The sequence below is a fragment of the Artemia franciscana genome, unplaced genomic scaffold, assembly GCF_032884065.1.
Source record: "Artemia franciscana unplaced genomic scaffold, ASM3288406v1 PGA_scaffold_33, whole genome shotgun sequence".
NCBI lineage: Eukaryota > Metazoa > Arthropoda > Branchiopoda > Anostraca > Artemiidae > Artemia > Artemia franciscana.
In genome coordinates, this window is record NW_027062668.1 from 1,045,662 (window position 1) to 1,060,339 (window position 14,678).

Below are 14,678 nucleotides of genomic sequence, written 5' to 3' on the forward strand. Positions count from 1 at the left end.
TAAACTTAATGAGATCAGTATATTTGAACTGAGCATAAAAATTCAATTCTTTTGATGTATCTATTGGTATCAAAATTCCTTTTTTTCAGTCTCGGTTACTATTGAGCCGGGTCGCTCCTTACTTAAAATTCGTTACCATGAACTGTTTGAGTTTGTAATAAAATTTTTGAAATAAATTTTATCTTAGTGTTATTTTCCATCTTTTTTATGAAAATTACCATCTCTACATTTGGGCGAGACCTTTCTCCTTCTCTAGTTCTGCCCCCACCCCCTGGTTGAAATGCATTTCACGTTTATATATATATATATATATATATATATATATATATATATATATATATATATATATATATATATATATATATATATATATATATATATATAAATTCTTTTTATATTTAACCGATTTCTATCTCTTTTAACGCCCCCCCCCCCAAATAAAAAAAAACAAATCGTTTGCTAACCTAAACTCGCTTTTTTTTCTCACCACTTCGTTTCAAAAACTGATAAATATTAAATTATTACATTTATATTCCTAAAAGGTCCCTAAATGGTTTATTTATAAACTTTCATTACCTATTCATTTTATCTTTTTTATCGAGGTGTTGAATCATCGGACTATAGTTATAATAGTTTTGGTAGACAGGGCTTGTTGCCATCCAACTTCGCTTTAAATCATGTTAGCTAACCTGCTTGCATGGCAATAGTTATTCGCCCTTTAGGCATGGAATGAATGGGGCAGTTTTTTTTTCAGTCTAACATCTGAACTCGCTGTGAACATTTTAAGTATAATTATGAATCAAAACGTAAGTAACGATAAGAATTTAGCATTCTGTATTTGTATGTACGGTAAATGGTTTTAAAGGTTTAGCTATTTTCTTAGGAAAAATCATCTATTTTACTTTGATTTAGACACAGTGTGGATTTAGTTGGATAACACAGAATTTCATATGTGTCATAAATAGCAATTAAAACCCCTTATTAAATGGGACATGACCTCAACCAAAAGAATTTAATCGGGGAAGGGGGGATGGTCCCCCCATCAGGATACTTGGAAGGGCTGAGACCAAGAATCCCTGGTAGAAGAAAGATAATATCTAAAAAACTTATATTTTGTAATGCTTAGATACATATGACACCTCTTGAAAATAAGATAGGTACTTGTGTATTATAGCGAACACAATCAAGAAGGGAAGTTAGGTTAATCATAATAAAATATACCAAGATATAATGAATATATTGTACTTTAGCAAAAAAAAAATTATGGAAACTACAACCTAGAACTTATCACATCAAATACTTAACAAACTATAGATTAAATATTTAACTAAGACATACCTGTATGGTGGTTTATCTCACTCAGGCTAAGCTAATTTTCTCTGAGTGCACACAGAGAAACTGGTTTATAGCAGAATAAGAACAACAGTGTGTTCGCTATGATAGAAAAGTACGAGGAACTCACCCTAAATAACAATCTATAACTTAATTTTATGAATTTAGGGGATTTCCCCCTATTCTCTAAAATGAGGCAAATTTTCTTAGGCTCGTAACTTCTGATGGGTAAGACTAAACTTGATGAAAATTATATATTTAAAATTAGCATAAAAATGCAATTCTTTTGATGTAACTCTAGGTATCAAAATTCCATTTTTTAGAGTTTTGGCTACTATTGAGCTGGGTCACTCCTTGCCACAGTTCGTTACCACGAACTGCTTGTTTATAACAAAAACACTGCTTGAAAAATATCTAGTTACTAGCACAATAAAATCTAGCCCAAATAAGATTTTGCCATGAGGAAGGGGACCTGAAAAGTCTGTTATACCGACTAAACTCAAGTTCTTGATCTTAGTAATACTGGTTTTTCTGTGTACACTCTCTGATAATCAGCTTAGCTTGAGGCAAACTACCATGCTGGTAAATATAAAATAAATATCAAACAGTTCGTGGTAACGAACTGTAGTAAGGAGCGACCCGGCTCAATAGTAGCCAAAACTCTAAAAAACGGTATTTTGATACCAATAGCTACATCAAAAGAATCGCATTTTAATGTTGTTTTTAAATATACAAGTTTCATCAAGTTTGGTCTTACCTATCAAAAGTTAGGAGCCTGAGAAAATTTACCTTATTTTAGAAAATAGGGGAAAAACGCCTAAAAGTCATAGAATTATAGATAATATTATTATAGAATTTTCTTAACGAAAATAGCACCATCAGATTCAGCATATCAGAGAACTCTATTGTAGAAGTATCTACAAAAATGTGGAAAGTATCTACAAAAATGTGGAATTTTGTATTTTTTGCCAGAAGGCAGATCACGCATGTGTGTTTATTTATTTGTTTTTTTTTGTATTTTTTTTGGGGTGATCGTATCGACTCAGTGGTCCTAGAATCTTGCGAGAGGGCTCATTCTAATGAAAAGGAAAAGTTTTAGTACCCTTTTTAAGTGACCAAAAAAATTAGAGGGCACCTAGGCCCCCTCCCACGCCATTTTATTCAACGTAGTCGAAAAACCTTATAACTATGTCTTTGGGAATGGCTTACTCCCCCACAGTCCCCGTGGGAGGGGTTACAAGTTGCAAACATTGACCAGTGCTTACATGTAGTAATGGTTAGTTGGAAGTGTACATACGTTTTCAGGGGGATTTCTTGGTTGTTTTTTTTTTGGGGGGGGGGGGGTTGAGAAGAGGGGGATATGTTGGAGAAACTTTCCTTGGAGGAATTTATCATGGGGAAAGAAAATTTCCATGAATGGAGTGCAGGATTTTCTAGTATTATTTAAAAAAAACAATGAAAAAACAAATATGAAAAAGTTTTCCAACTGAAAGTAAGGAGTAGAATTAAAACTTAAAACGAACAGGAATTATTACGCATATGATGGGCTCACCTGCTCCTAATACCTCGCTCTTTACGCTAAAGTATTTTTAGTAATTTCAACTATTTATTCTACGGCTTTTGTGATTCAGGGGTCATTCTTAAGAAATTGGAAAAAAATTTAAGCTTTAGAGTAAAGAGCGAGGTACTGACGAGGGGGTGAACCCCCTCATATACGTAATAGAAACATGAGAATACAGAATTTCGTTACGTGAGCTAATTTATAAGTTAAGTATATCTTTTACTAATAAAAACATTCGTAAGAAATTAAAATTTCTAGTTGCCTTTCTAAGTAACCAAAAAATCGGAGGGCAACTAGGCCTTCCCCCTGCTCCGTTTTTTGTCAAAATCATTCGATCAAAACTATGAGAAAGCCATTTAGCCAAAAAAATAAATATGCAAATTTTGTTTTAATTATTCATCTGCGGAGAGCCAAAATCAAAACATGCATTGATTCAAAAACGTTCGGAAATTAAATATAAAAAAACAAGTTTTTTTAACGGAAAGTAAGGAGCGATATTAAAACTTAAAACGAACAGAAATTACTTCGTATGTGAAAGGGGCTGCTTCCTTATCAACGCCCCGCTCCTTACGCTAAAGCTTTTTACTGTTTTAAAAAGTAGAGTTAAGAAAAAGAGTCAAACTTGTATTTGACTCTCTGTTGACCCTCTGTTGTATTTTCCGTTATTTTGTTACTAAAGTATTATATTTTCATCAGATTTTGGGATATTTCATTATTATCAGATTTGGTATATCACTTTTTGAGTGTGGCTGGGATAATGGACAAGTACCTTTTTTCAACGGCAAAGGGAGAGGGTTGGTAAAAGAAATTTATTTTTTCAGAAAAGCGTAACAATTTTCACAAATATTACATTCTCTTTCTTCTTTAGTCTTCCAAGGGAGAGGGGCGATGGCATATACTATAACTATGCGGGCACCCTTTCCAAGGTGTATTTTGTCAGTGCCATACATACAGTGCGGCCTTGGGGTAAGACCTACTGCCCAGAATTAGGAATGTTACGTGTAGTATATTTATTGCTAAGAGGACATGATAAATTTGAAGTATTTTCCATTGCTTAGTTAAGCAGAAGTCGAACATACTACTTGATGCGGCTTTTTATGTTCTTTCCAAACACACTAACGACTTTTTTTTCGCAAATTTCTCTTAAGCCCTTAAAGTCACACTTTGTTATTTATTAGAAATGATTATGAAAAAAATCTGAAGACTATTTAAATAGTCAAAAATACCTAATTCCTAACAATGTATTGCATCACTTTACCCCACCCCCTGACGTATAAACATGACGTTGGGTAGCGAAAAGATTGATCAGTCGGACAGCTTCACTTACCTTGGTAGTGGATTAGTAGAGTTGGTGGGAGCAGTGAAGATGCTAAAAGTAGAATAGCCAAGGCCCATGGTGATTTTTTCATGGTTAAGAAAATTTTAGAAGAATAGAATAAGTCTGCAAACCAATATTATAATATTGGAAGCTACAGTCATGACATTGATCAAATATGGCCCTTAACCAAGGGCGCTCCGAAAAGCTGATGAAGATTTGCTAGATATTTTCAAGAGAAATTGCCTACGGATTGTTCTGGGTACCGGGCTGACAGACCGTATTTCAAACAGAAGGCTGTAAGAAAAGTGTGGTTCAATCCCGCTTTCTAGGGCTGTAATGAGAGAAAGGTTGAGATGGCTAGGGCACGCTCTGTGGATAAAAATGACAGATTGCCGAGGATTGTCCTTTTCGGCCAACCGTCTAGAGCGAAACGGAATGTCGGTCGTCCGTGGTTCGGTTGGGAGAATGTCATAAAGAAAGATGTAAGGGAAATGGGAACTTCCCTGAAGGGTGTACAGAGGGAGGTTTTGAATGGATTGAGATGGAGGAGGAGCGTACGTAGCTGCGTTGGCCTCAGGCGGCTTGGCACTGCGGTGAGTTTTTAGTAATGATAGCAGTAATATTATTAAAAAGCTAACTCCTCCACTTTAAAAGCACCACCAATGTACCCTCGAAAGAAATGTACCCTCAGAAATGGCACCACCAATGTATCTCGCCTCACCACCGTTTGATGCGTTTGTTTTATCATAATTTTTTTTCTCGGCGACTTTTTCTTCATATTACTCCACTATCTATTTTCTTGACATATGTAGGAAATAGAAAAATACTTTATGGTTTATCGTCATTATTATTATAGTTGTTCCGGACCAACTTAGCTTCCAATAATGGATTTAACCCCAGTACTACATATTGGAAATTATTTTGACAAGATTTTATCTCAGCCTCATTCCTACACTTAAGGCTTAAATATTCTGTAAACCATTTGATTCTTTGTATCATGATAAGCAATTTCAGCTTAGATCTCCTCCTTCAAGCTATGAGTCTGCTCCAAGATGGCTCCCATGACACGAGACGGATTGTAAGCCTCCCTTAAATTTGTTCTGTGTTAGTTGTAACAACAGAGATGCTTCTATGTAATCCATCAATGATATCAGTAGAGAAGGGGTAAAAAGGGACCTATTTATCAGAAGTCTTTATTTAAAAGGGAGAAGTGGGTATCAATAGGGAAGAGGGGCACTTACCCCCTCTACATTTTGAATATACCTTTTAGGTTATTTTATTGATAAAATAACGCAATTGTGCTCTTCTAGATTTAAAGAGAGGGATTTTAGGAGGGGCTCATTAATAAAGGTGAAAAAAAATATTTGCCCACTATAGTATTTTTCAATTAATACCCCTTTGGGAGAGAGGGGGGGGGGGCTTGAAAGCAGGTTTCCAACACCTATTTGATATGACCTGGGATACGTTGACCTGGAACATTGGAACATGGCTGAAACCACTCGTTCCTATCACTACCATTAGCCTCTCTAAAATTTTTATTATATTTATATTTATTTATTAATTTTAATAAGTTTTAATAATTAATTAATTTATAAATTTTTTTAATTTATATTATTATATTTATTAATTTTATATATTTATTATATTTTATTATATTTCAGTGTCTGGCTTGCTCCTTCCCTCTCCCATAACTTTCAATGGGCTAGAACAGGCCTTCTTAAGCTATGGATCGCGACCCCAAATGGTGTGGCGTAGAAAAATTTCGGGGTAGCGAGAGATTTTAATGTTAAATATCTAAATAGACAACTATATAGCATCTATCAGTGTATTTTTGCACAAACCTGCACATAAAAAAAGGTTGGAATACGCGCACACGGGTTCAGCAAGACAATGAATGATTCAAAAACGCTGACTGGAAGGTGAATTGGTTTATTATAAACTGTCTTCACAGTGTTGTCACATTGGCTTATTTTTCCCGAGACTGGCTTATTCCGATGGTGATACGTTTTTTTTTTTCCGCTGGCTTAAATCTTGGTAATTTTATCGTGATCTGGTTTATTTTTTGGCATGAAATTCTTTCTCGGGAAAAAAAAAAACTTTTTTCTTCGGACATCCATACATTATTTGAGTCTAATAATTTTCACGTCACGAAGCGAAACTGTACTCTCTGTGTGCTCGAAAGGCAGGGAAGGACGAACTAAAGGACCTTGTTCCTCAATTCTTCTTATAGGTTCTCGGATATTACGTTTGGAACTTTAATATTGTTTTTCAAGGATCTGACTTGCTTTTTTGTACCTTCTGGCAACATTGTGTCATCTCCTGAAGTCAATAGTCAGTGTTTCACTGTAACCAGATTTCATTTTTTTCCTTTTTATTTACTAATTTATCAATAATTATATGCAATGTTATTTTATACATTTATTTGATTTTTGGATCATAGTAATCTATAGCCATGGATAAATTGCTCAGCTTATAGAAGAATAGTGTATTGACGCAGATAATAATGCTAAAAACTCTGCTCTCAGGCAGGAATACAATCCGTGGATTGAAAAAAAAGCACGTACAAAAAAATGTACAAAAAAACATGATGAGTGATTCTTTCAATTTTCTTTTACATTTCACAATTGCTACAGTAATGAAAAACCTCTTTGTTTGATCAGCAATAAATTATAGGCTCCAGAGAGTTTGAAACCTTCAAAAATTAATACATCTTGAATCAAAGCATGTTTTTGTGCCAATATACCGAAATAATATTTTGAAAGACCAAATAAATCTTCAAATAAAGCAAAAAAATCCTTTGTGAAATCTATGACCAATAATGAAAAATATTTACTAACGTCATAAGAAGTTTCATAATGTATTTCAAAAATGCCGTTAACCATTGCATAAGATCTTGGATTGCATGTTGCTATTTGTAGAAAAATGGTAGAAGTATCAAATGAAAGTAAATATTCCATTGATATTCAAAAATTTTCTTTGTTAAGCGTCACTGTCTCAAATAGAGTTTCTGATATTACCGAGGACCAATTAGTGCAACTTGTAAAAGGAATCAAAGAAAACCCGAAATTTTCAATTTAGTTGAACGAAACAACTGATGTCAAACAGTTGATGGTAACGAGCTGTAAGTAAGAAGCGACTCGGCTCAATAGTTACTGAAGCTCTAAAAAACGGAATTTTAATATCAATAAAAACATCAAAAGAATTAGCTTATTATGCTGATTCCCAATATCTAAGAGTCATCAAGTTTAGTGTTACCCATAAAAAATTACAAGTCACAGACAATTTGCCTGGTTTTTGAAATAGGGGGGAAACACCCCCTAAAATTAAAAGCATCACACTATCATTAAAACGAAACCACCATTTTTCATTAAAATGAAAGTCAAACCATCAGATTCCACGTACCAGAGAATTCTAGTAATTTTAAGCTCCTATCTGCAAAAATGGGGAGTTTGGCAATTTTTGCCAGAAAACAGATCACGGATATGTGTTTTCCCCCTCCCCAGGGGTAATTGCATCGAAATAATGGTCCTAAAGGAACGAGAGAGGGTGCATTCAAACGCAAATTAAAAGTTCTAGTGCTGCTTTAAAGTGACCAAAAAGATTGGAGGGCAACTGGTTCCCCTCAAACGCCCATTTTCCTCCAAAATATCTAATCAAAATTTTGAGATAGGCATTTTGTTCATTAGAGTTGAAAGATCTACTCATTAGAGTAGTCAGCGAGGGTGGAACTGTCTGGAGGGAATCGGACAAGGGAGGGGTCACTTTACGTGGGATGAAATTTCCATGAAGCAGTTTTCCATGAGGGGGGACGCGTATATTTCATAAAAGGTGAGCCGGATTTACCGGCATTACTTGTAAAACAAACAGAAATTATTTCATATATGAAGGGTTGCCCTCTCCCCAATACCTTGCTCTTTAAGCTAAAGTTTGGTTGATTGCCCCAATTTTTTAAGATCATCTACTGAAACAGCGACCCTTTATATACGGAATAAATCTGCTAAAATATATATGCATTTTTATTTTCATATACGGTGAGCCAAATTCGAACCTACATTAGCAGAAAAACATTAGTTAAGAAATTAAATTTAATAAAAGAACAATTTTTTTTTACTGAAAGTAAGGAGCGACATTAAAACGCCTCACTCTTTACTCTAAAGTTTTATTGTTTTAAAAGTATAGCTGTGGCAAAGAGTCAAACTTTAATGCAAAGAGTGAGGCGTTATGGAGGGGGCAGCCCCTTTCATATACGGAATAATTTCTGTTCGTTTTAAGTTTTAATATCGCTCCTTACTTTCAGTTAAGAAACCTTGTTTTTTTTAAAATTATTAAATGGGCTCAGATTGTTAATATATGTCAGGTACATTTTTTTTTTAGATTTGCGAAGGAAGAGTTGTTATTTTTCCTCCTATGAAAGACCATACTACAGGGAAAGACATAATCATATTGTAAAGTTGACAAATTTTTAGTACTGAATATTTGGAAAGAAAAAATTGCTCTTGAATATGCACAGATGGTGTAAGAGCATTGACGGGCAAAATATTAAGCTTTAAATCCTTTTTTTCAAGCTACTCATTATGATCAGATAACTTTTAGTCACTGCCTTATTCTTCAAGAGGCTCTTGCAGCAAAAAAACTTAGCCCAAGAATTAAAGGATGTGCTTCAAAATGCTGTTCAGAGTATAAATTTTAGTAAGAGCCACGCCCTTAACAGCCGTTTATTTTAAAATCTGTAAGGATAAGGATTCCAACTATACAACTTTATTATTACATGCAAACGTAAAATAGTCATGGAGAGATTATTTTTATGGCACTTGGTATTAACCAAGTGACATATAGTAATCGCAAATTCTGTCGGTCTGTCGGTCCGTCTGTAGGTCCTAGTTTTGCTACTTTAGGCAATTCCAGGTAAGCTAAGACGATGAAATTTGGCAGGCTTATCAGAGACCGGACCAGATTATATTATAAATAGTCGTTTTCCGGATTTGACCATCTGGGGGGGGGGTGAGGGGCCGGTTAATTTGGAAAAAAAAGAAGAAAAAATGAAGTATTTTTAGCTTACGAATGGTTGATCAGGTCTTAATGAAATTTGATGTTTGGAAGGGTATCGTGTATCAGAGCTCTTATTTTGAATCCCGACCAGATCTGGTGACATTGAGGGGGAGGGAGTTGGGAGGGAGAAACCTAAAACACTTAGAGTAGAGGGATCGGGATGAAACTCGGTTGGAAAAATAAGCACAAGTCCTAGATACATGATTGACATAATCGGAACAGATCCGCTCTCTATGGGGTAGTTGGGGGGGGGGGGGTTAATTCTGAAAATTAGAAAAATGAGGTATTTTTAACTTACGAACGGGTGATCGGATCTTAATGAAATTTAATGTTTGGAAGGATATCGTGTCTCAGAGCTCTTATTTTAAATTCCGCTGGGATCTGGTGACACTGGGGGGAATTGAGGAAGGGAACCTAAAATATTGGAAACCGCTTTGAGTGGGAGAATCGGGATGAAACTTGGTGGGAAAAATAAGCACAAGTCCTAGACACGTGATTGACATAACCGGGATGGATCCACTCTCTTTGGGGTAGTGAGGGGGAGGGTTAATTCTTAAAAATTAGAAACAATGAGGTGTTTTTAACTTGCAAAAGAGTGATCGTATCTTGATGAAATTTCATTTTAGAAGGACCTCGGAACTCAGATCTCTTCTTTTTATCCCAACCGAGTCCAGTGTCATTAGGGGGAGGGGGACCGACAATCTTGGAAAACGCTTAAAGCGGAGTGATCAGGATGAAACTTGGTGGAAAGAATAAGCACAAGTCCAAGATAGGTGACTAACATACCACGACTAGATGCATTCTCTTTGGTGGAGTTGTGGGGGGGGGAGTAATTCGGAAAAATTAGAAAAAATGAGGAATTTGTAACTTACGAACGGGATATCAGATCTTAATGAAATTTGATATCTAGAAGGATCTTGTGCTTTAAAACTCTCATTTTGAATCCCAACCAGATCTGGTGACATTGAAGGGAGTTGGAGGGGGAAGCTGGAATTCTTGAAAAACGTGAAATCGAGGTATCTTACGAATGGGTGATCAGATCTCAATGAAACTGGATATATAGAATAATCTTATGTCTCAGATGCTCCATTTTCAGTTGAAATTGGATTCAGGGACATAGAGGGTTGGGGGGGGGGAACAGAAATCTTGAAAACAGGAAATCTTGGAAAACGCTTAGAGTGGAGATATCGGGATGAAACTTGATGGGAAGAATCACCATAAGTTATAGATACGAGATTGACATAATTGTTACGGATCCGTTTTCTTTGGGGGAGTTGGGGGTTGTTAATTTGGAAAAGTTAGAAAAATTGAGGTATTTTTAACTTAAGAACGGGTGACCGGATCTTAATGAAATTTAAAATTTAGAAGGAACTCATGTTTCAGAGCTCTTGTTTCAAGTTTCGACCAGATCTGTTGACATTGGGGGAGCTGGAGGGGGAAACTAGAAATCTTGAAAAATGCTTATAAATGTCTTAGATATGTGACTGACGTAACCGGACTGGATCCACTCTCTTTGGGGGAGTTAGATGGTGGGGTTCAGTTCTTTGGCGAGTTTGGTGCTTCTAGACGTGCTAAGACGATGAAAATTGGTAGGCGTGTCAGGGAGCTGCACAAATTGACTTGATAAAGTCGTTTTCCCCGATTCGAACATCCGGGGGGATGAAGGGAGAGGAAAAATTAAAAAAATTGAGGTATTTTTAACTTGCGAGTGGGTGATCGGATCTTAATGAATTTTGATATTTAGAAGGACCTCGTGACTAAGAGCTGTTTTAAATCCCGACCGGTATTAAGCTTCTGATTTTCCTTTTAAAGCAATCTATTGATTCTTAGAATTTTGCTAGAGCTCATACCATATGAATTCTTGGCTCTTCCGACCTCGTCACAAGTGGACGTCACGAGGGGTGGGGGGACTGGAATAAGATAGGGGACTAGAATAAAAGCAAGTCTAAGATATGTGACTGACTTAACATGACATGACCCGCTCTCTTTGGTGGAGTTGGGTGGGGGGAGAGAATTCGGAAAAATGAGGTATTTGTAACTTACGAATGGGTGATCAGATCTTAATTAAATTTGATATTTAGAAGGATCTTGTGCTTTAAAGCTCTTATTTAAAATTTTTACCATATCCTGTGACATTGGGGAAGTTGGAGGGGGAAACCAGAATTCTTGGAAAACGTGAAAATTGGGGTATTTTTATCTTACGAATAGGTGATTGGATCTTAATGAAACTTGAAATATAAAAGGATATTATGTTTCAGATGCTCCATTTTCGACTCGAATTGGATCCGGGGACATAGTGGGTTGGAGGAGGGAAGCAAAAATCTTGGAAAACGCTTAGAGTGGAGAGATCGGGATGAAACTTGATGGGAAGAATAAGCAAAAGTTCTAAATACGTGATTGACATAATTGGAACGGATCCGTTCTCTTTGGAGGAGCGGGGGGGGGGGGTTGTTAATTTGGAAAAATTAGAAAAATTGAGGTATTTTTAACTTAAGAATGGTTGACCGGATCTTGATAAAATTTTATGTTTAGAAGAAATTAATGTCTCAGAGCTCTTATTTCATATCCCTACCAAATCTGTTGACATTGAGGGGATTTGGAGGGGGAAGTCGAAAATCTTGTAAAACACTTAGGGTGGAGGTATCGGGATGAAGCTTGGTGGATAGAATAAGCACTTGTCGTAGTTACGTGATTGACGTACCGCACTGGATTCGCTCTCTTTTGGGGAGTTAGGGGGAGGGGTTCTGTGCTTTGGTGAGTTTGGTGCTCCTGGACGTGCTAGGACGATGAAAATTGGTAGGCATGTCAGGGAGCTGCACAAATTGACTTGATAAAGTCTTTTTCCCAGATTCGACCATCTGGGGGGGGGGGCTAAAGGGAGAGTAAAAATTAGAAAAAATGAGGTATTTATAACTTACGAGTGATTGATCGGATCTTAATGAATTTTGATATTTAGAAGGACATCGTGACTCAGAGCTCTTATTTTAAATCCCGAGAGGCATTAAGCCTCTGATTTTCATTTTAAATCAATCTATTGATTCTTAGAATTTTGTTAGAGCTCATACCTCTTCTGGCCTCGTCAAAAGTGTCATATGAGCTCTTAGCTCTTGTTTAAAGGCCAGAATTGAAATATTTTTTACCTAACAAAAATCTTCCAAAATGACTAATGACTTTCCAAGTTGTTCTTTGTTATATATCTTGGCAAAATTAAACAATATTAAGTTGTCCCTAAAAAAAAGAAAATATATATATACATATATATATATATATATATATATATATATATATATATATATATATATATATATATATATATATATATATATATATATATATATATATATATATACTCCAAATGATAAAATTGAGTTTTCAATTTCCATCATGGGTTTGCCATAATGATGGAAAATCCATCATCAATGTTGATGGATTTATCAACATTTGACAAAGTATGATAAAAAAAATTGTTCAAAATGTTTTCCACTGTCAACAATCGAGAGAAATTATTCTAAAACCCGCTTATTGCAAAAAATATTGTATATCATTTAAAAGTGTTAGGACAGTTGGGTACATATTTTACATAAAATACTGAACTCAAAAAGGTTGCTTCGATTCAAAAGCTGTTGTGAGTTGGCTTAGGTGAGATTGATCACTTGTCAGTTAAAGCTCAAGAGGAACCTGCTGAGGCTTCGAGTGACTCAAACTCAAAACTAGAATTTCGCAAATAGTCCTTAACTGAATTAAATAAAAAAAAAACAAGTTTTTTAACCGGAAGTAAGGAGCAGCATTGAAACTTAAAACGAACAGAAATTACCCCGTATATGAAAGGGGCTGTTCCCTCCTCAACGCCCCACTATTTAAACTAAAGTTTTTTACTGTTTTAAAAAGTAGAGTTGAGAGAAATAGTCAAACTTTAGCGTAAAGAGTGAGGCGTTGTGAAGGGGACAATCTCTTTCATTTACGGAGTAATTTCTGTTCGTTTTAAGTTTTAATGTTGCTCCTTGCTTTCAGTTAAAAAAAAAAACTTAGTTTTTTTTTTATTTGATTTCCATACAAAGCAATGGATTATTGTACCAACCGGAGAAAATTCATAAGAAAATCAATATTATTCTGTTGTACTATGACCGTTAAAAGTCAATAGACTACCAATCCTTGGATTTGTAGCATAAAAAAAACTTGAAACTTATTTAATATACCTGAGATAGAAAAAAAACGTTTGCAGAGACAGTTCATGTGTTTTATTTCACCAGAACAAAGCTACATAGTAGTAGTAATAATAAAAAAAAAATATTGAAAACTTTGAAGGGCCGTTCAAACGTTCGATAATTCACACGTTAACAAAATATATATGAAAAAATACGACTTCTAATCCGATCGTCTCTTGTCTACATTAATCTGACGACCAGGCCGTTGTTCCAAGGGCTCAAGATTCTTTTGCTCCTCGTCTGAACGAGTGATTGTCTGACTTGCTATTTCTTGCTTTCCCGGAGATCCAGACTGTTGTTTGTCTTGCTGCTGCTCTTGCTGTAAATTGACGGTTCGTTGGCTGAACGGCCGCTGGGGAACAGATCCTCGTTCGTGGGAAATTTTTCTTGATTTTCAGCACGTTCTCTCTGTGCAATAGATGATTTAAAAGAAAAAACAAATTCTAGAAGACTCGTATTAACATAAGACAATAAAACGATTGTCATGGAACGATACAAAATCTTGCCCGATTTTGATCCCTTCTTACAACCGCAATTCTAGTACTTAACCTCCAATTTTGTCTGTTACACTATCAATATGAATCTTTCATGTAAACCAATTTTGGTAATGGCTAGTCTTATAGAACTATGAAATAAAAAAAAACAAGTTTTTTCAACTGAAAGTAAGGAGCGACATTAAAACTTAAAACGAACAGAAATTACTTCGTATATGAAAAGGGCTGCTTCCTCATCAACGCTCCGCTCTTTACGCTAAAGTTTGACTCTTCCTCTCATCTCTTCTTTTTAAAACAGTAAAAAACTTTAGCGTAAAGAGCGGGGCGTTGATGAGGAAGCAGCCCCTTTCATATACGAAGTAATTTTTGTTCGTTTTGAGTGTTAATGTCACTCCTTACTTTCAGTTGAAAAACTTGTTTTTCTTATTTAGTTTCTGAACGTTTGTGAATCAATGCATGTTTTGATTTTGGCTCTCCGCAGAGGAATAATTAAAACGAAATTTGTATATATATATATATTTTTTTTTTTTGGCTAAATGGCTTTCACATAATTTTGATCGAATGATTTGAGAAAAAAAGAGCGGGAGAGGAAGCCTAGTTGCCCTCCAATTTTTTGGTTAATTAAAAAGGCAACAAGAACTTTTAATTTTTTACGAATCTTTTTATTAGTAAAAGATATACGTAACTTATAAATTAGCTTACGTAAAGAATTTTTTATT

At 35.3% G+C, this 14,678-nt stretch overlaps 1 protein-coding gene and 1 long non-coding RNA gene across 4 annotated transcripts in view; one reads left to right on the top strand and one right to left on the bottom strand.

The window, feature by feature from the left end:
- The first annotated feature begins 709 nt into the window (after positions 1 to 709).
- Positions 710 to 14,678, top strand: part of LOC136041709 (uncharacterized) — an 80,756-nt gene continuing 66,787 nt past the window's right edge. For both annotated transcript variants that reach the window (XM_065726451.1, XM_065726449.1), the window contains exon 1: positions 710 to 806. In XM_065726451.1, coding sequence (XP_065582523.1) covers positions 795 to 806 — 12 coding nt within the window. In that variant the 5' untranslated portion in view covers positions 710 to 794. The remainder of the gene's footprint in view (positions 807 to 14,678) is intronic.
- LOC136041711 (uncharacterized) overlaps positions 13,418 to 14,678 on the bottom strand; it is a 46,332-nt gene continuing 45,071 nt past the window's right edge. For both annotated transcript variants that reach the window (XR_010621093.1, XR_010621094.1), the window contains exon 3: positions 13,418 to 13,873. This is a non-coding gene — a long non-coding RNA (uncharacterized LOC136041711). The remainder of the gene's footprint in view (positions 13,874 to 14,678) is intronic.